The 22,779-nt window shown below is 40.4% G+C and overlaps 1 protein-coding gene across 1 annotated transcript; it reads right to left on the bottom strand.

The window, feature by feature from the left end:
• Window positions 1-614: 614 nt before the first annotated feature.
• Rac1 (ras-related protein Rac1) lies at window positions 615-19,462 on the bottom strand. Its single transcript, XM_065226060.1, has 3 exons — window positions 19,220-19,462; window positions 17,584-18,785; window positions 615-1,857 (listed from the first exon to the last, which is right to left on the bottom strand). Exon 2 carries the CDS (start codon window positions 18,707-18,709, stop codon window positions 18,131-18,133), a length of 579 nt encoding a protein of 192 aa, XP_065082132.1. The 5' UTR covers window positions 18,710-18,785; window positions 19,220-19,462; the 3' UTR covers window positions 615-1,857; window positions 17,584-18,130.
• Window positions 19,463-22,779: the final 3,317 nt, after the last annotated feature.

The following is a 22,779-nucleotide window of genomic DNA, read 5'->3' on the forward strand; positions in this document are numbered from 1 at the left end:
GTAAAATTAATCCATTATGATTTTTGCATGGCATTTACGATTTCCGTTCATTTGACTTGAGTTACCTATGATTATTGTGCATTAGCAAGTGTGCGGCAGATAAAACAACATGCTCGATGACGATGGGAGACACACACATGCACACACGATTGGCTTAGTAGGAAAACAGTCTCCATACTGAAAGAAGAAGAAAACACACGATCAGACTCTGGCAATGGAATTAATGGCGAAATGTGAATTTAATGAGAACGTCGGAGCTTACATGGAATGGAGAATATGAGCAGGAGTAATGATGACCCTGACCGGGCGCATGTAAGATCGCGCGCGCACCCACGCGGGTGGATTTACTTCAGTTTACAACAACTTCCATGTCGGCGGTTAAATTTAGATCCGATTCCGATTCGGACGCGCGGCAGCGGATGCCAATTATTTGAAATGGAAGGTGTTTGGTGTGTGTTATGAAATGACTTTGGAATGATCGCCTAATGGTGCCTATGATGATGATGATGATGATGATGATGATGCGGCGGGGATCAGCTACCGGAACGGGAGTACTGGGAAGCTTGCCAATCGGGGATCGGTTTCTTTTACGGGCAGAAATAAACCTTTCTTCGTTTAGATTTTCTCTAGTGTTTTTTTTATTTTTCATTTTTTATTAATTACTCAATAATAATAGTAATATTTATACTCATTAAAAATGTTATATCAATAAATTTTTCCATCTTCTCTTGTCAGTAATACGACAGATTTATTTATAGTTGATTTCTCGCTTTGTTAAAACATCTAAGGGCCGAATTGGATTTTGGTATTCCTACTCGGGGAAGAGTCCGTTTTCGTTCTTCCCCGTTTCTTTTAATATTTTTTTTTTTTTAATTTTTGATTCGACGAAATCAGGCGCGCAAAACGGAAAAAGCGTTCGTTCGTTTCAGTTTGTGTACAATTTGTGTTAATTTTTTGTTTGTTCGTCCTATATCGATGCATCAGAAAAACAAATTTCTTCTTTTACTTTGTTTGATAGATTAGAAAATTCCTTTCTTGCGTAGAAACTAACATTGCTAGCGACAAACAAAAAGAAAAATCTCCAGTTACAACATTTAATCAATAATTATTACAGTAACGTTACATGCTATTTTTTCTTTTACTTGGTTTTTGTGTGTGTGTGTGTAATAATTTCTTCCTGTTGGCGGTGTGTTTGCTCCCGCTTCTTCGTCTAGCATACCAGTAAAACAACACACTCTCTTTGATTAATGGATTATTAGCTGTAAAAGATAATCTTTACACTAGACAAGAAAAGTGTGTGATTGAATCCATTTTGCCTGTTAAACCCCTCTTTTCTATTGGTTTAATTTGTGTTATCCGCTTCGAAAAACCGAAACCCATCTCTAGTAGTTACATCGGTGTTACTACAAACTTAGTAAAGACCAAAAAAATAGAATGTTATATAAACTAAACGCTTACACTTTTGTTACTTCACAAGAACAAAAAGAATTAAAAAGAAAAACAGAATAAACACGTCTCCATTTTCCATCTTTTCCAATCCTTAGACATTGTTTTGCTTAAATTTATTGTTGTGTGTGGTTTTTTTTTTTTGATTTTGTCACTTACAATAACTCTACTACGCACACGTTCTTTGATGTCGCGCACGACGCTGTTGATTTAGCATTGAGGGGTGGTTTCAATAAACTGTCGGATTGTGTTTTCATTGGCAGCAAAAAGAATTGCATGGTAAACTATTTCCCGGTTAGTCGGTCTAAACTATTATAGAAAGGAAGAGTAACTGCAGCAGAGTAACACTGATCTTTTGCTTTTCTGTGTGGTTTTGGTCTGTGTAGGTGTGCCATCTGTATAACGGTGAATCTGTAAAAAAAAGGTAGATGGAGAAGGAAAACATAAATTAAATGATTAATAATGGTCCAATTGGTGAAAATATATTAAAATCAAATTCATACAACTGATACGGCATTGATCCGATTTCCGATTTAATAACTTTTCTGATTGAAAAAACCTAATCGTATGCGTTTCTTTTACATACCTCTCCCCCCTCATTCACAAATACACAAATGAGAAAGCTTAGAAGTATTCTAGGGCACTTATGAAACAAAAAACCGTCACTTTCAAGAACTGTGAAGAGAATTTTGATGAGAATTTAAATTAGTTTTAGAATTGTAGGGATAACACCAAAGTGGGGGAGGTCGCTCATCGATTCTTCCGGTTCACCTCCTAGCATCGTGCTAGAAGGTACCAGGTGGTAACCAGGTTTGTTGATCAATAGTTCGATGACGTCATTTCGTTAGCGTCTGCAATGGGAAATTCTCATAGCAGGCGTTGACGATGAGACGTTGTCGAATTGTTGATTAGCAACCATCGTCACCGATTAATGTCCGTTTAGACTATCTGATTTGTTGGTCTGATTCGAGCTGACTGCTCGAAAATTTTGTCGAATGCAAAGTTTGGTCGTGTTTACACTTTTTCGACGTGACGTTAGATTTGTCGAACGGGATAGGATTGTTTTTAATTTTCGTTTGACTTGTTGACGCAGTTTTAACATTGAGTTTGGTGTTGGGTAATTTTTGGAGAAAGATTTATTAGATTGGAGAAAGATAACACGACCGGAATGGCGTCCAGTAGCAAGGTAAATTGTTTGATTAATTATAATTACTCTTTCAGTTTCAATAGTTGATTTACTTTTTATATTCTTCAGCGGGACTGGTCAAATAATGCCGTGATGAAATTGATCGCGGTGTGGTCATCCAATGAGTGCTTGTATAACACGAAGCACTCGTTGTATAAGAACAAGCACGCCAGGCAGCATGCCCTCAGCGAAATGTGTGACTCGATGCAAGCATTTATTCTGGATGTCAGCATTGAAGATATAAAAAACAAAACTAATAATCTGCGCAGTCAATATTCCCGAGAATTGGCTAAACAGAGGGATAGCGCTCGCAGTGGTGCTGGTACAGAAGATCTGTACGAACCTGCTGCGTATTGGTTCCCTTACATGCACTTTTTAAAGGATTACGTGACGACAAGGAAAGGGAAATCTAACGTTGATGATTCAGACGTAAGTTCAAAACCTATTAATCACACAGGGCAGCAGCCAATATTTATATATTTACAGTATCTAGAACCCGAGGACAAAGACCAGATTAATGGTGATACGCAGAACGACTCGTTTTCATCTATTATCGAAGGCACGGGAATTCCACCACCACCGAAAAAGCGGAGAGCAACCGATGATGGCTTGCTGAACCATGCTGCATCGGCTCTGGAGTCGATTGCTACAATGTTGGCCCCAGAAAAAGACAATCGGCTAGATGATGTGCATACGTTTGGGGAGCACATCAAGGCCGAACTTTATGCACTTCCTCCGAGGGATAGGGAGGAGTTGAAGTTTAAGTTAACAGCACTTATTTATGAGTTCAAACTGGCCAGAACGTAAGTTCGTATATGCAACATCCGGAAATTTGCTGTTAAGCATTTTGATTTATTTTACAATAAAATATGAGAAATAGAAGATTATAAAGAAAAAGGAAAAAAGTCTTTGTTGAGCAGAACATGATAAATATATGCACAAGGGTGGTTCTAATTTGTAATTCCCAGCTCCCCACTATTCTTTCGTTGTGTATTAAGGTCCCCAACAACTCCTCAACGGAATTTTATTAAGAATACTATGCAGAACAACTTCGTCGAAGACCGCAAATTGAATTGACTTCTGTACTAACCTTTTACTTCAGACCAAGTGCTCCGCACATACCTACAAGCTCATACACAGTCAAGATTCCTATAGTACGGATTCGTTCTTGTCGGATTCCTATAGAACGGTTTCCACTGGATTCCTTTAGTACGGTCGATCCGGCATTAACGAATACACGTAGTATATGGGATTTAAGCTAATTGGGACCAAACACTGATTGTACGGAAATTTGAAGAGATAACTTCCTGATTTCTATGAAGAAGTTGTTAAGCAGATAGTTAGCCAACTTTTGGGAACATTCAGTTTCCGGAAGGTCACAAGTCTGGTCGTGTGGAAGATCCGGAACATTAATTAATTTAGCTTTATTTAGGAGGCTTTCAGCCTTAGGCTGGTTCGCCTCCGACAGATCCGGAACATCCTTAAAAGTGGTCAATTCATTTTCGGGAACTCCGCGGTTTTTTCGAAACAACTTATAGACATCTTATCAGAATGAATTCGGAGTTGTGACCTGAATATGGCCTCTAGTGACTCCGATAGTCCATCGGAAGGTCCGGAAGATCCGTAAAAGTGGTCAGTTCATGAAACTAATCCTAGAACTTCGCGACTTTTTCGAAACAACTTAGACATCTTATCAGAATGAATGCGGAGTTGTGACCTGAATATGGCCTTTGGGGACCACGGGATGGTTCATCGGAAGATCCGGAATATCCGTAAAAGTGGTCAACTCATGAAATTGATCCCAGAACTCCGCGGTTTGTTCTAAACAACTTATAGACATCCTATCAAAATTAATTCATAGTTTTGATCTGAATATGGCCTCTGGGGATCACGAAATGGTTGATCGGAAGAGCCGGAACATCCGTAAAAGTAATCAATTCATTGAATTGATCCTAGAGCTTCGTGGATTTTTTTCGACACCACTCATAGACGTATTATCGGAATGAATTTGGAGTTGTGACCAGAATATAGACTCTGAGCACTACGGGATGGTCCTCCGGGAGATCCGGAACATCAGCAAAAGTGGTCAACTCATTAAATTATTATCGTATTTCTCCTCAGTAGCCACTGCCGACTCCACAATTTTCTTTTCCGCTTTTTTTGCATTTTATTTACAATTATAAATGTAAATATACCAACAGAAGCAAGTGCTAAATTTCTATAATTCATGCTCATCCAGCGGTATATCGGGAACTTAATAATGAACAAGTACAATGATTTGTCCGAGAAACTACGAATTAGAACTGAATATTTATTTTCTGCTTTGATTTCGTTTCAAATTTTCAAATCCAGATCGTTTGACAGATTACCTTTCCGACTTGGGAGAACAGTGTAAACACGGTCAGATAAAGGGATTCGACATGATTTGTCGAAAGTAAAATCGAGCAGATTTTTCATTATGGCGGCATGGAAAGTCAGACATACAAATCAGATAGTCTAAACGGACCTTAATGAAAAATCCGCTCGAATTTACTTTCGACACACATTGTCGAACCCTCTGCATGGTGAATGACACAGTAGGCTGCGCTTGAAAGCTGGCCTGTTTTTCTTTTGCTGTGTGTTTTTCGACAGCAAATTAAACATTTTTCTTTTTGTTTTAAATTTGTTAATTTGTGTACTGAAATTTAGTTTCAAGTGTCCATAAAGTTTTCATTTATGTCGTTTTCGTTTTTACTACACTACACCGGTGTAGTGTAAGCAGCAATAAGTGCGAGTCATTGACAGTTCATCATCATTTGTTTGTAAACAAAGGTGCAACCGATAGCTACACCCTAAATTTTTTCGGTGTTCGGCAGTGTAGCACCGGTGTAGCTACACCGCAAAAACGAAAACGACATTAGTGATGCATCGTGTTTTGTTGAGTGACTCGGTTGACCTTGAATCTAACCTCCAGAATCTACGACGCAGCTTCAATTATATTGTTCGGTGTAGGTTCTCATTGCCTCCCGGGAGTCTTCGAGTTCGGATGGCACACTTTCGGCGTGTAGTTCTATTGAAAGATTCGTCACCGTGGGTGATTTTGAACCCGGTCCGGTTGGTGAATTAGCCCGGGAACGTGTTGATAATGTGTCGCGAGTTTTGATCGTGATTCAGCCGTGAATCAGCAAGTTTTCCACTTGCAAAAGCGCTCGGCTGCTGGTCTCTCGACGGTTCCGGAGATTGCGAGCAATATGAAAGATGCCTCGCTGGATACGCCCAAGACTGGACGGGTGGTAGCTGGTGGCCGCGAACCACCTCCCAGATGACCATGGCGATGCAAGAAAATTTGTGTTCGTTGAAGGAAGTATTATGATAAAGGTGCATCACGAAATGAGCTGCAAAGCTTAGAGAAAATCAAAACTACGCAACGCATGGATTGGAGGATCAAGTGAACATGGTGAGACCAGTCCAAATACATTTAACATTTTACACAATTCACAAAACATAAACTAAATACGTGTCTGGTTTGAAAAGAATATTTTCGAACCTGGAAGCGTGTATGTCATACCAATATCCATTTAATAATGGTGATGCATACATTCGGGGCTTATTGTAAGTGAAAGTAACCTCGGAATGGGCGTGACTCTCCAGACATCCTGAAATGGGTTGCTGGATCTGCAATAGAGCTATCACCTTCTAACTCCCGGACTAAAGCTGTCTACAATGACCATAAATGCGACATTGTAGAGAGAGTTCTTCCATAATAACACTGCCGACCAGTGGGGGTTAGATTGAATACACACACACACACTTTGTCGAATACCCCCCCCCCCTGTTTGCTGGTGTTCACACTGCTTGCACATGTCCAAAGAACTGTCAATTTAGATTTCAAAACAAAACTGTAACAGGAATCAAAAGTAAATACTTCCATCATGAATTACCGGAAAATTGCTCTAGCTTCGGTAGGTGTATTTTCTTTTATTATTTTAAATAAAATGAGAAGGAGAAGGTTAACTTTGTGGAGTAGCAAATGGTTGCTCAAGAGGAACACCGGCAGGGATCTGGCTCATCTTGTCCTTCAAGAGCTGCGATATGAAGGGAAGCCAGGATGTCGATACCAACTTTCGAAAAGCTAGCGGGACAAGTTCTACATGATTCCTTGAGTTCTGAAAATTTCTGTTAAAAACTCAATGCTGCATATTTTTTTGAAGATTTTCGGACATCCCTGAAGTTTTGTTTCTGTTCTCTGGTAAAATACCTTTAAAGATCAACAAACTTTTCTGAAGATCTTGAAATTTCTCAATAGTTGTACAGATTTCTTTGAAATTCTATGTGTTCTTCAGAAGTTTTGCAAATTTTCCTAAAAATCTATAAAGCTCCTGAATCCCTGCAGATTTAAGGTCCTTAAAGATCAACAATTATCTCTGATGTTCACAAAATTTCTAATAATCTACCAACTTCTCGCAAGTTTTGTATTTTTCTCTATAGATTTTCATGATTCAATGAAAGTTTTAGTAATTTTTCTGAAGTTGTGCAAATATCTTTTAAGATCAACGAACTTACATTAAGTTCTGTAAATTTCTCTTAAAATCCAAGAACCACAATACAATTCTGAAAACTTGTTTAAACATCTGCAGATTTTTCAGTAGATTTACGATCTACGTTTTTGCTTACTAAGCAGAAGACCGTGGGTTCAATCCCAAGCTCCTTCGCGGTATACGATCGTTAGGACATCAATTCAGCTTATCGTTTACCAAAACGAACCCTGCTGCAAACCCAACCCTATTACCCAATATCCCAGTGATTCCTCGTGGAAGTGCAGAGGTTTTCTCGGATTCCATCAAAGCGAGTGTCACGTCAACACATTGCTACCCCTTCCTTTCTTGACCTGTGTTCGGGCGCGGCCAGCGCTGGTATTGCCTAGTTTGAGATCACCAGTTTTTACACATTGAGGATGATTGCTAGTCCCAAGCATCGTCTATTGGTTCTCTGGTCTGGCAATAACAGAGTAGCAACCGTGGGCGGTCAACCATTCTCATGCTTATGCAAAGGTCTACGAACTGCTCTTAAGTTCGAAAAATTTCTCAGTAGATCTCCGAACTTCTCTAAAGTTCTGCAAATTTCTTTGTGGATTGTTGAATTTCCATAAAGTTCTGCAGATTTATCAAAAATTCTTTGAAATTCCCCAAAGCTCTACAAATTATCTGAAAATATTTGAACTTCGCTGAAGTTTTAAAAATTTATCTGAAGATTTACAAATGTCTCTGAAGTTGTGTAAATACTTCTAAAGATCGGCGAACTTTCCCGAAGTTCTGTGAGTTTTGCTGAAGTTTTGCATTTTTTTCTAAAAACGTACAAACTTTCTGACGTTCTAAAGACTTCTTTTAAGGTCTACGGACTTCTCTGAAGTTCTTCAAATCTATCTATTTCCAATTTCCATTGTGTACAATCTTGAACTATTGTACTTCGCTGCGATTTGTTTTTGAATTGAGGTACTTTTCTGACATTTAACGAATTTTTCTGAAGATCTCACATTTTTCTGAAACTGTGAAACTTTCCTGCAAATATCTTTAAAATTCTGTAGCTCCATAGGTATATTCTCAAGATCTACGAAAAAAAACCTTGAGGCTCAATAAATTTCTCAGTAGATCTGCAAACTTCTCTGAAGTTATGTAAATTCCTCTGTAGGCTCTCAGGCTACCCTGAAGATCTGAAAACTTCCCTGAAGATCTTCTAAATTGCCTTAAGTTCTCAAAAAGTATCTGAAAAAAATTGAACTTCCTTTATGTTTTAAATGTCTCTCAAATTTCCCTAAAATCTAATAAATATATTTTTTTTAAATCGTCGAACTTCCCTGAAGTTCTGTAAGAACTTTGACTGTAGCTTTGTTTTGGAGATCTACGAGGGGGACGACTCTATCTAGTAGATCTACGATGCAGGAAAGATTGTGTTTTGCTGTGGCTAGCTGCCTGCACGCTGAGTAGATAGAAAGAAGATTGACGATGATTATGAAGATTTCCGGCAAAAAGATGATGCGCGATGCAAGTAGATGCGAGAAATGAAGAAAGATTTTTCGAAGATTGATTCGCTAGTTGGAGATTTGTTAAGCATCTAAACTTAAGATTTAGATGTGTCGCCCCCCTCGGAGATCTACGAACTTTTCTGATGTTGAATAATTTTTCAGTAGATCTCCAAACTTCTGTGAAATACTTTATATTTCACTGTAGATTCTTGGAGTTGCCTGAAGTTATGCGAATTTCCCAGAAGATTTGCAAAATTTCGCTTATAGTTTTACAAATTGATCTGAAAATATTTTAGCTTGCTTGAAGTTTTGAAAATTTCTTTGATCATTTATCCGAAGATCTACGATCTCTCTTGTGATTTTTTTTATGAATTTCTGAAAATTTCTTTTAATTTCTTTGTAGTTCTGTTCTCAAGATCTACGTACTACCATAGAGGTAACTCTAAGACTAGAAGGTCCCGAAATAACGTGCTCAACTTTTTGGCTCAGCTCTGGTACTCTCTTCGGTCCCAAGCTAATCGATTCACCCCTCGAAACATAGGAAAAACCAATAACCCCTCATTTTATCTGTCAAACTTTCATAGCGAATCAAAACAAACATAGTGTAGTACTAGAATGTCGACAAGAATAGGGTACGTTAATCGTTTGCTTGGGACCAATAGGCTACTAAAGTGGTGAGACAAATTAAAATCGTTAGTTTCGTATTGATTGTTGGTACTACCCTGAAGCTCAACAAATTTCTCAGTAGATCTCCGAACCTCTCTGAAGCTCTAAAAAAAATCTTAGTTGTCAAATCTAATCAACTTGTTGAAAAAGTGTGAACGCATTGCATCCGAAAAAATAATCGAGCAATTCGCTCTAATCAGACCAACAAATCAGATAGTCTAAACGTACCTTTACCTGTCGATCTGCCAAATTTGAAAAGACGTATGTGTCGTGACCGGAATGAGGTTTCCAATTCGTTAGAAGAATGCCGTCAACGAGCTTAGGTACCTCATATTTATATCTGCTAGCTTATCAAAATGCTCAAACCAATGATATTCAGTTTACATACGGTCTATCACGCTCAGAGTTCTGCATTTTCGAAACAAAGAAAAGAAAATTAATTCTCCGCAGAATCGCTTCATTTCGAGCAATATCATTTTCGTGTAAGTCATTGTGTTCCTTGTTACCGAGTCACGATGAACATTCCTCCTATCAAACATGACTTGACTATCACTTGTTTTGTTCGTCAAGTGCATCAGTTCAATTCATTTGAAGCAAAGACTTGTTTCAATTGACGCAATGAATGACTCGAAATCTGCTTCCTTCGTTTTTTTCCACTTTCACTTCAATTGATTCGACTTGTATCCAGATTGTATCCACACCAGATCTGGTAAATAGCACGGCCGTCATGTGAGAATGAGAAAACAGGTCCTGTCACTATCACGAGACGAAACTACCTATCATTAGTTTTTTTTTTGTCATTTTGCAATGATCAAGCACTCATGAGAATAATCCTATTGCGGTTTTTACATCTACATTTCTAACTGATTTAGATTAATTCAAGCATGTAACCGTATGTAATGCGTAGAGTCAATATATTATTACGATTTTCTCGGTACAAGTAACTTTAAAAGCAATAAATGATCTAGTAATTACGATGATCACAGCACTGTCACGTTTTGTCATGACGAAAAATTCGATGAGATTTTGAAGAAAATCTCTATCATCGTTTTCTCATCCGATGATAGTGACAGAAGTATCTCTGTAAATATCGCGTGAGATCTTTCATTGAAAATGACATTTGCCAGCCCTGATCCACACAATATCGGTTGCCGATAGGGATGTCATCTGGACTATGTAGTAATAAAATGTTATTTTATATTAAACTAAAATTAAATTAACGAATTCAAGATAAGGAAAAGTCTCAAATACCCTACAATATGGGTATTTTCGGAACGGGGACGCCATTTTGGAATCCAATATGCCGGCCATCGGGCTCAGATAAAATGTAAAATATCCTAAGATATGGATATCGATATTCGACGCCATTTGTAGGGTATTTGACACTTCTCCTAAAATCAGAAGCCGCCATCTTGATGTCACTCCGATTCCTAAAGTAACCACATTGATCGATATTTGACAGTATTTCACACTATTTCTGAACAAAAGTCGCCATCTTAGCTTTTAACATGGCATCAAACATTGGTTTCTGGACTCTAGACATTGCTGGAGTTTTGAAAATACCCGCATCGATGGGTATTTGACAGTATTTCCCACTTTTTCTGAAACCAGAAGTCGCCATCTTGGTTTTAAATATGGCGTCTGACATCGATTTTCGGCATCTACGTTCTGAACATTTCCCATATTTTAGTTCTGAAAATTCCCTTATTTTAGGGTATTTTACACTTTTTCTCAAATCGGAAGCCGCCATCTTGGATTTCACAATGGCATCGGATATTGATTTCCAGCTTCTAGACATTACCCTGATTGAAAACTGTATGTTTAGATATTTGATAGAATTTTCCTTTTTTTTCAAAATTTCAAGAATTTTAAAATGGCGTCGGAAATCGACTTTCATTCTCTTAACGATATCCGGATTCCAAAAATACCCATATTGATGGGTATTTGTTAGTATTTCCCACATTTTCTCAAAATGGCGTCGCATATCTATTTCAAATCTCTAGTCACCCCGATTAAAAAACTACCCATATTGATGGGTATTTGACAGTATTTCCTAATTTTTCTTAAATCGGAAGCCGCCATCATGGATTTCAAAATGGCGTCAGACATTCATTTCCGGCCTCTAGATGACATGCCGATTACTTAAATACCATTATTAATGGGTATTTGACAGAACATCGGAAGCCGCCATCTTCGTCGGATATCGATTTTCAGTCTCTAGATTTCATTCCAATCCCAAAAATACCATATTGATGTGTATTTGACAGTATTTCCCACATTTGTTTGAACCGGAAGCCACAATCTAGGATTTCAAAATGACGTCGCATATCTATTTCCAATCTCTAGACGTCACCCGATTTCAAAAATACCCATATTGAGGGTCGGCATCAGTATTTTCTCCTTTTTTCTGATATCGGAAACCGCCATATTGGATTTCAAAATGTCGTCGGATATCGATTTTCAACCTCTAAGACGTCACCCCGATTAAAACATTACCCTATTAATCATGTTTTGTTGTTTTTGACATCATCCACATCCAGAGGGCCAGTCACTTTCGAATGTATGGGAATGGTAGGAAACTATTTGGAAATGCATGAAAATGTTCTGTTTTTATTTATTATTGTTTTTATGAGCAGTTTAAGATGCACAAAAATTGCACGAGTACATTACTATGGTGATAAGGTAAACACTCGTTTATATGTTTCCTTCTGTGAAAGCATGTTTAGTCACAAATCGTGGATTTTCTGATATTCTCCATACTGCACAAATGATTTTCCTACCACTGAAGGGGCGACGTCTCTCGGATCTTCAGTATAGCTACTACTCAAATCATATAATTAATTGATGGCTATTTGACAGTATTTCCCACTTTTTCTGAAAAAACTTCATCTTAGATTTCAATATGGCAACCATCATTGATTTCAGGCCTATAGATGTCATCCCGATTCCAAAAATACCCATATTGATGGGTAAAAAACCACCCGACAATGATAAATTTTACATCCACGTGCACAGATCTATGTCCTAGCTTCGGCTGGACATATACTAAAATTGGAACGATACAGAGAAGTGCACAGATCTATGAGCATGCGTTTAAATTAACCGAGTGAACAATCAACAAAAGTCAGAAAAACTGCGTGAATTTGGATCGATTGCGCTAGAGTCGGTGTATAATGAGTCACGCCAAGAGTGAAGCCAAGTCTACCTATTGAACTGTCAAACCGGCTACCTATCGAGCAAAGTAAATAACATTACGATGCTATGAAAGGTCCACGAAAGGTATTGCAATAAAATATAAAATATAATCGATGAAATGGTCATAAATACGCAGTGAGCATTAACTTGTCATGGGATACGTTTAGTAATGACCAGTAATGAGAATTTCTACTATTTTTTGTTAAGATAATTAAACAAAATCACTGATATAATGATTTACTACAGCCGCTATTTTTATTTATGGCTAGAAGTCATTTGAAGTTGATGTAGAAGTCCTCTGTTGCCAAGTGAAAAGAAAGGGAATCTTTCGAAAACCGTGATGCGAGTTAAACTATTTTTCTCTTGACGTGACTCATTATACACCGACTCTAGATTGCGCAAGTAAGTTCATTTGACAATGAAAGACGAAATGAACACTAGTCAAGGCTATACAAACAGCATGAAAACTGATCGAAAGTGGTTCTGTTGATGTTGAAGAGCATCTGCTCGAAGAGAAGACAGAATGACTTTCAATTGAAAGTGATTATTGACGATTACGATTGAAAGTGACTTTGTTGGGCCCTTATCACGCTTCACGCTCACTCGATTCTGCTCATTCTTTATTCCACAATAACTACTACATTCTTCCGTCTCCTATTCTCCTTAATTGAGGAAGGGGGCATTATTATATCAACTTATTCGGGGAATTTCAACCATCAGGTCACGGCAATTCTAACTATTTATAAATTTCCTCAGTCCATCCATCAGGTAATGGAAATTTTTATCTACCATTAGGTCATGGCAATTATTATTTACCATCCACCAGGTAATTCTAACAATTTTGTTTGCATACTCTACCATCCATCAGGTCATGGTAATCATTTTACAAAATTTCTTCATTCATAATGGCAATTCTTATTTACTATCCATCAGGTCATGGTAATTCTATCTACCATCCATGAGGTCATGGTAATTCTAACTATTTCAAAATTTCTTCAGTTCCATCAGGTAATGGAAATTCCAGGGGGGTAAGTCACTCTACCACCTTGTGTGTATGTGCTTATTGTGTTTCATGTGTGTTGTTGGGAGTCGGAAGATGTTTCTTCTATAGAGCTTTTTGACGTTTAATCGGCGCACACTACTGCACCATTTAGATCGAACGAGTGCGAGCAAGAGGGAAACAGATTAGTGGGAAAACAAACCGTCCTTTCATCCATGTGTGCTAGATAGAGAAAGACGATTTAACGTCAAAAAGGTCCATAGTCGCTATGGGGGTTATTCCGAGAGTCGAAGTGACTTTTGTCACTAGTGAAGTGAGAAAAGTCACGTCGTGGTGACGTGACTCTCTGTGCAAATCAAATGGAGAGTCACGTCACCACGACGTGACTTTCCTCACTTCACTGGTGACAAAAGTCACTGCGACTCTCGGAATAACCCCCATATTCATAGTCTGGCGGATAGATTCTCGGGAACCAATTGAGCTGTCAAATAGCGCAACCAATCGAGCAAATCACGACCAACAACAGAAAAGAGCACATCAGCTATTGCGAACAAAACTTCGGAAACCGTATTCTCGTGATTCAAGACTCGCCTACGCAAACTAACACTATCTTTGGGTTGGGGAAAGTTTCCCGTTGCAGGCTGCGCTCATCAAGTGGGAAGCTATCAATGAGAGAATAATCGTTGCCAGATTCAAAACACGGGTCCGAAACCTTACCATAATCCAATGTTATGCGCCAACCGATGCTGCCGAATTGCAGGACAAAGAGAACTTTTACAGTCAACTGAATGCTGTCGTGGATAAGACTCCAAGAAGTGATATCAAGATCTACACAGGCGACTTCAATGCGAAGATCGGCTCCGACAACTCGGACTATGAGCGCATTATGGGACGCCATGGTTTCGGAGATATGAGCGAGAACGGCGAGCTACTTGCAGAGTATTGTGGCAACAACGACACGGTGATCGGGGGTTCGCTCTTCCCCCATCGGCCAGTGCATAAAGTCACATGGGTCTTCTGTGATGGATATACAAAGAACCAAATCGACCACATCTGCATCAGCCGAAAATGGAGACGGAGCCTTTTTGATATTCGGAATAAACGCAGATCCGCCTACGCATTGCGCGGGTTCAACGGCGGAAGGAGAGATTCGGGCGGCGATTCAACACCCAGCAGTGAAGAGATTTTTCGTCGAAGAACTCGAGGCTCGCGCAGCTAATATTCCGGAAGGTGGCAGCGTAGAAGAACAGTGGACGAGCATCAAGAATGCCTTTATTGAAACAAGCGAGAACAACCTGGGTGAGCTGCGCACTCAGAGGAAGGAGTGGATCACCGATGAAACCTGGAGGAAGATCGAGGAACGGAGAGAAACAAAAGGTATTCGGCTCTAGAGAGGGAAGTTAAGCGTTCCTGTATAAGGGACAAGCGAGCGTGGGTGGACTCCCTGACTGATGAAGGGGAGAAAGCCGCAGCAACTGGCGATATCCGCCTCCTCTATGATGTTTCACGACGCCTGAGCGGGGCAAGGATGAACCCAAGGATGCATGTGAAAGACGCGACTGAACAGTTGCTCACCGACCCCACTGACCAGTTGAAACGTTGGTTTGAGCACTTTGAACAACTTCTCTCCCAGTCGGCGCCGCCGGGATGTTCTGAGGCATAACATCTCTGATCACGCCTTCCTTCGGATGGGAAGTAAAGCCGTTGGTCCCCGGTTCATGAGTTGATGGGTCGATAGGTAGGGTCCAGGTGTGGGAGCTGCCTTCCTGGCACGTCGGTAGCATTGGTGCTCAGCACGGAAAACAAGATCGACGGAAAAAACAAACCAAAGGAAAAAAAACAACTTCTCGAAGTTTCAACGGTCAACCAACCATCAACAACTCGACATGATCCGCCAAGGGTGAGGCGCGTTACTCGCGTCAACACTGAAGCTCCATCATTGCAGAAGATAGAAGCAGCCATCCGAAGTATGAAGTCCAACAAAGCCCCGGGGGTCGATCGCATATCAGCAGAGATGCTCAAAGCTGACCCCGTGTTATCCTCACAAATGTTGCATCAACTATTCGTCAATATCTGCGACACCGCGACTTTTCCGGCCGACTGGATGCAGGGCGTTTTGGTAAAAGTCCCCAAGAAGGGGGATCCAACTGTATGCGACAACTGGCGAGGCATCATGTTACTGTGTATTGTTCTCAAAGTTCTGTGTAAAGTTATCCTCAATCGGACATAGGAGAAGATCGACGCGACTCTCCGCGACTCTTCCAAGAGTCTCTGGTATTCATTGACTACGAAAAAGCTTTCGACCGACTAAATCACGAAAACTTGTGGGGCGCTCTGAGACGCAAGGGAGTCCCTGATAAGATCGTCAACCTCATCGAAGCGCAGTACGAGGCTTTCTCATGCAGAGTGTTGCACAACGGAGCTTTGTCTGACCCGATTCGGGTAATCGCGGGTGTGAGGCAAGGATGTATATTATCCCCGCTACTGTTCCTCATCCTAATCGACGAGATCAACGTTGGAGCCGTTGACCGTGTACCGAACCGTGGGTTGCTGTGGCAGCCTATTGCCATGGAGCATCTCAACGACTTCGATTTGGCTGATGTTGCGTTATTAGCAGGTCTAACCATCAACGTCAACAAGACCAAATCGTTGGATGTCAACACGGAAAACCGTTCCAATTTTACGGTACCTGGGCAGGCAGCTTCCAATGTCTTGGCAGCCAGATAGCGTCGGATGGCAGCACCAAGAGCGACATAGGTGCACGGATTAAGAAGGCGAGGGCTGCTTTTGCCAGTTTGCGAAATGTATGGAGAGCAAATCAGATCAGTCGACGCACCAAAAATCCGAATTTTCAACTCGAACGTGAAGTCTGTGCTGTTATACGCCAGTGAAACATGGTGTGTATCTGCGGAGAACACTCAGAAGCTGCAGGTGTTTATCAACCGATGCCTGCGGTACACAATTCGTGCCTGGTGGCCCTACAATTGGATCTCAAATTCCAAGCTTCATCGTTTGTGCCATCAGAAGCCGATAGAGAAAGAAATTCGTGAACGGAAGTGGAGGTGGGTCGGCACCAAGCAAGCGCTGGACTGAAATCCAGCAGGACATCGCAGTAGAGCCAGACCCAGAGGCTCGTGGCGGCGGAGCCTAAACAGTGAAATTAAGAACGTTGACCGAAATTTGACTTGGGCACAGGTCAAGGCCAAAGCTAGTAATCGCCCAGGATGGAAATCTTGCGCAAAGGCCCTTTGCACGCCTGTAGGTGCGCAGGATCGTTAAGTAAGTAAGTAGGTCAGAGCATGAGTAACCTATGCTTTTAGACATTTATCCATACGCTAGAGATGAACTAGCCTAAGGCTAAAAATCTCTTAAATAAAGAATTAAAAAAAAAAATATTTATCCATACGAATTAATAAAAGTGACTCGCCGTCTGAGTAAGATTCGTTTTAAGCTTAAGAAACCATATTAAACAGAGTTTAGCAAGCAAAGATACTGGAGACGTGTCCTCCCCCTCAGCATTTTCCCCAGGCCTGTCTATAAATTACTCCTCAGAGCTTGCTCAGAAAGTTCATTGCAATTAACCAAAAGATCTTCCGTTCTTACCCTACAGCTCATATGAACTTTCAGTAAAAATTCCATCGATCTTCCGAAGAAAATTGCCCCCCTTTCCCGATACCAAGCAATTGTATATACTTTCTCCAGAGCCATTGAACGATTGCTAGTTCTGATTATAGGATTCTGCAGATAGTAGCCAACCATACGCATTCATAGGAGAATGGCAATTGCGGCAAATCAATCATTCCGTGACGGCGATTAGATAACATTTGCAAATCATCCTTCTATTCGAACGAACGATACACGCGACGACAACCGACTCCAGCTGGTACTGACCAGTGACTAAATGAATGATTCCGTGTAGCCGGCTGCCTCTCACTACAACTGAAACCGTACCCCGAACGTAAATCCAATTCCACATCAATTAAACACTAATTAAATCGCGCCCATCAGACACTATGCTTTGGCTTGGATAGTGTTGTAAAACGAAAAAGTTTCCTTATTATAAAAACAAAATAAGAAGCAAAAGTTTACCTTTCCATTTAATCAACCTCGTTTCGTCCGTCCGTCCGTCTCTTGCTCTCTCTCTCTCTTTCGGTTTCCCCCGTCCCGCGTGGCTCTGCGTGATACAAATATCTCTCCGATCATCGGTCTCGTGTCTTGCTATTTAATGGGTGTTGTAGTTGTTGCTTGTTGTTTGGGTCCAGCTGCTGTCCACCTTCCTCCATTTAGTTTGGCTTTCCCTTTTTGTTGTTGTTGTTGAGTTTACTGTTTTCTTTACAATTGTAACTCTACACTGTAATGTTTCCTAATTTTTTTTTTTAGTTTTGCTTTTTCGACTTTGATTTCTGATGCACAATTACAAAACACACAAATGCGAAGAAATGCCGTCTGCTGTTTTAACTTTTCTTTCTTTCGTTTGAATGATTGAAGGAAAAGGAGGAGGACGATTCCTGATGGCTACACGGGTTCTGGGGGATGTTCGCTTTTGCTGGTTGTTACTACCACAATTTTTTTTTTTTTTGCTTTTCTGATGGAGGAAGATTTCGAACCGGGGATGGATGGTGGGGGGACATGCAATTTACAGAATGGAACATTTACGTTTGTTTTTCACCGGTATGATGGGGCAGAGGACGGCTCGGATCGCTTCGTCGAACACGGTTTTCAGGCCCTTCTGGGTGAGTGCCGAGCATTCCAAATACTTGACGGCGCCAATCTCCTTGGCCATGGCCAGTCCCTGTGGGTAGGTGATCGGCGATAGCTTCTTATCACGTAGCTTATCGACGGTGTTTTTGTCATCTCGGAGATCGAGCTTGGTCCCGACCAGGATTATCGGTATGTTCGGACAGTGGTGGCGTACCTCCGGGTACCACTTGGCTCTGACGTTCTCGAACGACGCCGGATTGACCAGTGAGAAGCATATGAGAAACACGTCTGTCTGTGGATAAGACAATGGTCGGAGACGATCGTAATCCTCCTGACCGGCCGTATCCCACAGACCCAGGTTGATTGGTTTGCCATCGACCATAACGTTGGCGGAATAGTTGTCGAACACAGTCGGAATGTATTCTCCCGGGAAGGCATTGGTAGTGTAGCTGATCAGAAGACAGGTCTTACCGACGGCACCGTCCCCAACCACGACGCACTTGATGGCCTGCATTTTCGCTCAATTCCTTCGACTTTCGTTTTCCTTTATCCACGAGACTACACCCAAAACAAATTCGGCTCCTCTTGATCTAAAATGACAACACAAGAAAAACACACACGCACGCATTCGATTAGAATATTCATTTCGCCGAGCTGCCTACATACAGTGATTTTTCTCTCTATCACAGTGGGAGGCCAATAGCAAAAATAAAATCTGAACGATTACACGTAATAGTTCCACTTCCTCCGCGGAGAAAAAAATATTCTTCACACTTGCCAACCTCCCACCGTCAAGGTCCCGTGTCCCGACACAATATTCCAAAAACAAAAATTTTAATGTTTCACTACCCGCTCATTGATCATAATCGACGACGACCGCGATGATGATGATGATGATGAATCATCAATCGGGACAAGCGGGCGAGACGTCTCTTTTTTTTTCCCGTGGGGGCTGCTGCCCAGCTTTTCGTTTTTTTTTCTTCTCCAAAGAAAACCCACAATCCGGGTAGAGAAAAAGACTCACCACCTTCACTCACTGCTCCTCCAGCGGAAAACTAGAACGCCAGGAAAATGCGACGACCCGCGCGGACACTGTACACACCAGTAATTGCACTTTTGCAATTGAAAAATCAGAGGAAAAAACCTTGAGAAAAATTATACGCGATGATCAAACTCTCGGTCGTCGCCTTAATATTAAGCCACCAGTACCACTAATCTCACTTTGCTGAACACTGATGAATCTGCTCTGCTGTGGTGCGATCTGACACAAATCGCTACACAAGTACACAACACACTGGTCGCACGCATACAAGCACACCGATAGCGAAAAAGACTATCAAATTTGACGTTTCTCAACTGTCACTGCACGGAAAGACGAAACAACTCAAAATCGAGATAAAAAGTACTTAAAAATAAGTACTCCGCCAACACTACTGTTTTGAGTAACTCATTTAAGGGCCACCCACATTAGATCCGTTTGCGTTGCGTAGACGTAAATTTGACAGTTAGACAATAGATTTAGCTGTCACTTTTCCGCAACGCGTCCGATCCGGATCTAATGTGCGTGGGCCTTTAGAGCCACCGTAACCACCTGAAAAAAATAACAACAAAAATACAATAAAAAAAAACAATGTAACAATAAGACGAAACGACCATATCACAAAAAGTTGGGAAGATATCCCGAAATGGTGGTTAAGCACTTCTTATGGTTATTGTTTATGCGGGATAGAAGTAAACAAGGGAAAAGCATTCACTCTCTCTAAAGAATTATTAGTCACTGGAAATGCAACGTATCGAAATCATTGCTAAACGTAATAAAATATGCCGTCTTCTTTGGCCAACCCAGCACGCATTCTATTCAAAAATTACATTGGAATAATCATTACTTTCCTATTTTATAACGTAGGAAGTATTTGTCAACGCTTTGAAAGCAAACGCAAACGGAAGTAGCCGAAGCTGAATGAAGACGATGAGTGATGATACCGCTTCGTGTTTTGATTTGCGCTGTACCGTCCGCTCAGTTGTGTGGGTTCGTACATGTATAGATGTTGGTGTGCTTGTTTTCTTCAAACGCTGCAGTTCAACGTTGTCTCGTCACAAACCGTTTGGCGCTGTTATCTGTCTCTAAAAAATCCAAAGAGTGAAGGGGGTCTGCTATAGTATAACCCGATCACTTACACTTAAACGATTTTCAAATCTAAATAGATAAAAAGTTATATCCCGGGCAGACTATGGTTTATATCATGTAATATAGGCTGTCTTGGAATGAGCACTCATACATACACGGATAGAAATCTCTTTATACCTTTTGGCAAATTTCTATTGCTTTTTATTTATAAAATGTATAAGCCAACTAATAAGCAGACGCCTTGCAAAAAGTTAATGAAAATCATGTGTCAGCGGTCACACATACCTTTTATGCATTCTTATAGGACCTATGTGGTTTGTCTTATGGAATGTATAAGGCTGATGTTTTGGCAAAAATGTATTACACTAAATCACAACACTCCTGACCGCCGCATAGCTTGAAATAAAGACAGAGCATACACACTAAGTATAAAAATGGATTATACGTCATAATGTATATTCTGCAAGTATGCAATCTTAGTTAAAACTTGGTTTGCTTGTATTCAGGCTGCTGTCAGAACTAGAATTTTATTTTCATTATAAATGGATAGAGAAACGAAGTATGAAGAAATATCGAAAGCTATTTATTTTGATTTTTTTTCTTACAATAATTGTACTTGTAATTATCATCGCCATCGTGATCATCTCACCGAGCATGTAGCAATCATCGAATGGGTTGTGGTTGCGTCCAGGGTAGCATTTTATTTCGTGGCGGTTGTGATCGATTCCGGGCTCCAGCTGGCTTGACTGGCCAGACTTACCACCACCGACAAACCGACATGAAACTATAACTTAACTCTTGATCGAGAATCCATAACGGCGGATTCAAATGTGCAGCGATCCCATCTGTCAAAATCATATAAATTTGTTATCTAGATAAAAATAATTTGCCCGGAATATATTAGACACGAACCAACTCATACATTTTGTATGCGTGTTCGTGGCTAGGATATACAATTTTCGCGAACACGGCGGCTGATGTCAGTTTTGTGCTTTGTTCATAAATTTGATCATACTTTGTATGGTCATTCATTTCGGTTTGTCGGTCTTACCACCAGGTTGTTTCGTATCGGGCTGGGGTTGTGATTGTTGCTATGTCCTGTTTTCCTTGTCGAGCTATCTCTTCTTGCCAGCTATCAGCATTTCAACCAATCGGGTTAATCTGTATCAATCAGCATAGACTTATAATTTCCTCCATTTCCCGCTGCGCCTTCTTCATCTTCAGCGCTGCACCGAAACCGTCCTTAGAGAATGCTGTCGTTATCTTTTTCACTCCCACACTTTGTAAATCATTGAAATCATCAGGAATTAACGACACCTACCGGATCTCAGTCAGCTGCCTTCCGATCCTAGGCCATCGCGTACATTTTCTTGGCAGAGGTGGACGTCGGAACCCAGTCGGATCATTGTTGTTTTTTTCTATGCTTCGTCCTTGTCCATCATTAGGTTTGCTAGATGTCGAATAGAGAACTACTTGATTATTTGCTATTGACCTCGACCAGCGTTCATTTGCAAACAATTTTAAAGTCATGCTTTCGAAAGAATCCCTAAGGCTTTTCTAATTAAATGTTGTTCCTGTTTTCGCGCACTGATGAACTTCGCAACAGAGGTGGTTTTTTTTTCAAAAACAGATGCCTGTCAAACGCAACGCAGGTATGCACTGAACGAATTGTGAGACGATATTCTGAATTAGTATAATTTTGAAGTTGAATATTAATCTTATCAATGTATAAATATTACTTAAGGATAAAATGATTAAATTTTAATCTTTCGTTATTTACTTATATTTTTGAGTGTACGTTTCGTTAATTGTACTCAAATCAGGCCAGTGCAGCCCAGTGGCAGGCGCGTAGGCAACATGTTATACAGTGACAGCGGGCCCAGCACAGCAAAATAAATGATTTGAGCCCGGGACATGCTGCCTACTGTCAAACGGTGCTATTGGTATAGGCCTTGTCACTGGCCTGGGCCTGGGAAACGACGAACGTACACTTTTCACCGGTTCCTCTGCACTGTTACTTAAGACAAACGGCATCTCCATAGAAATCGGATGACTTAAGTCGAGGGGCGATTCACTTGTGTATTTTCGATTCAGGCCAACGTATTGATGAACGTATTGAAGTATTTTTTTTATCGAATAAACGTGTATTTTGTGTAATAATGTATTTTTTTTGTATTTTTTAAATATATGTATTTTTTTGTGTATTAGAAAAATAAAAGTGTATTTTTATGCATTAATGTACTGGAAATCAGTTATAAGTGTATTCTGTCATTTCAGTGTTTATGTTTACCACTCGAACCGAGGATCAAACGGATCAAACTCACAATGTTGACGTTTTGTTTGACAAATGCACAACACACGCTAACTTTAAAATACCCACTGATGAGTAGAATTTCACCCATTTTAAAGAAAAGAGGCTTATCTCATTAACTCATTAGGGACTGTTCATTAACTAC

This window comes from Ochlerotatus camptorhynchus, unplaced genomic scaffold (assembly GCF_037179485.1).
Source record: "Ochlerotatus camptorhynchus isolate MF236.1 unplaced genomic scaffold, CSIRO-AGI_Acam_v1.1 ptg000244l, whole genome shotgun sequence".
Classification (NCBI taxonomy): Eukaryota; Metazoa; Arthropoda; class Insecta; order Diptera; family Culicidae; genus Ochlerotatus; species Ochlerotatus camptorhynchus.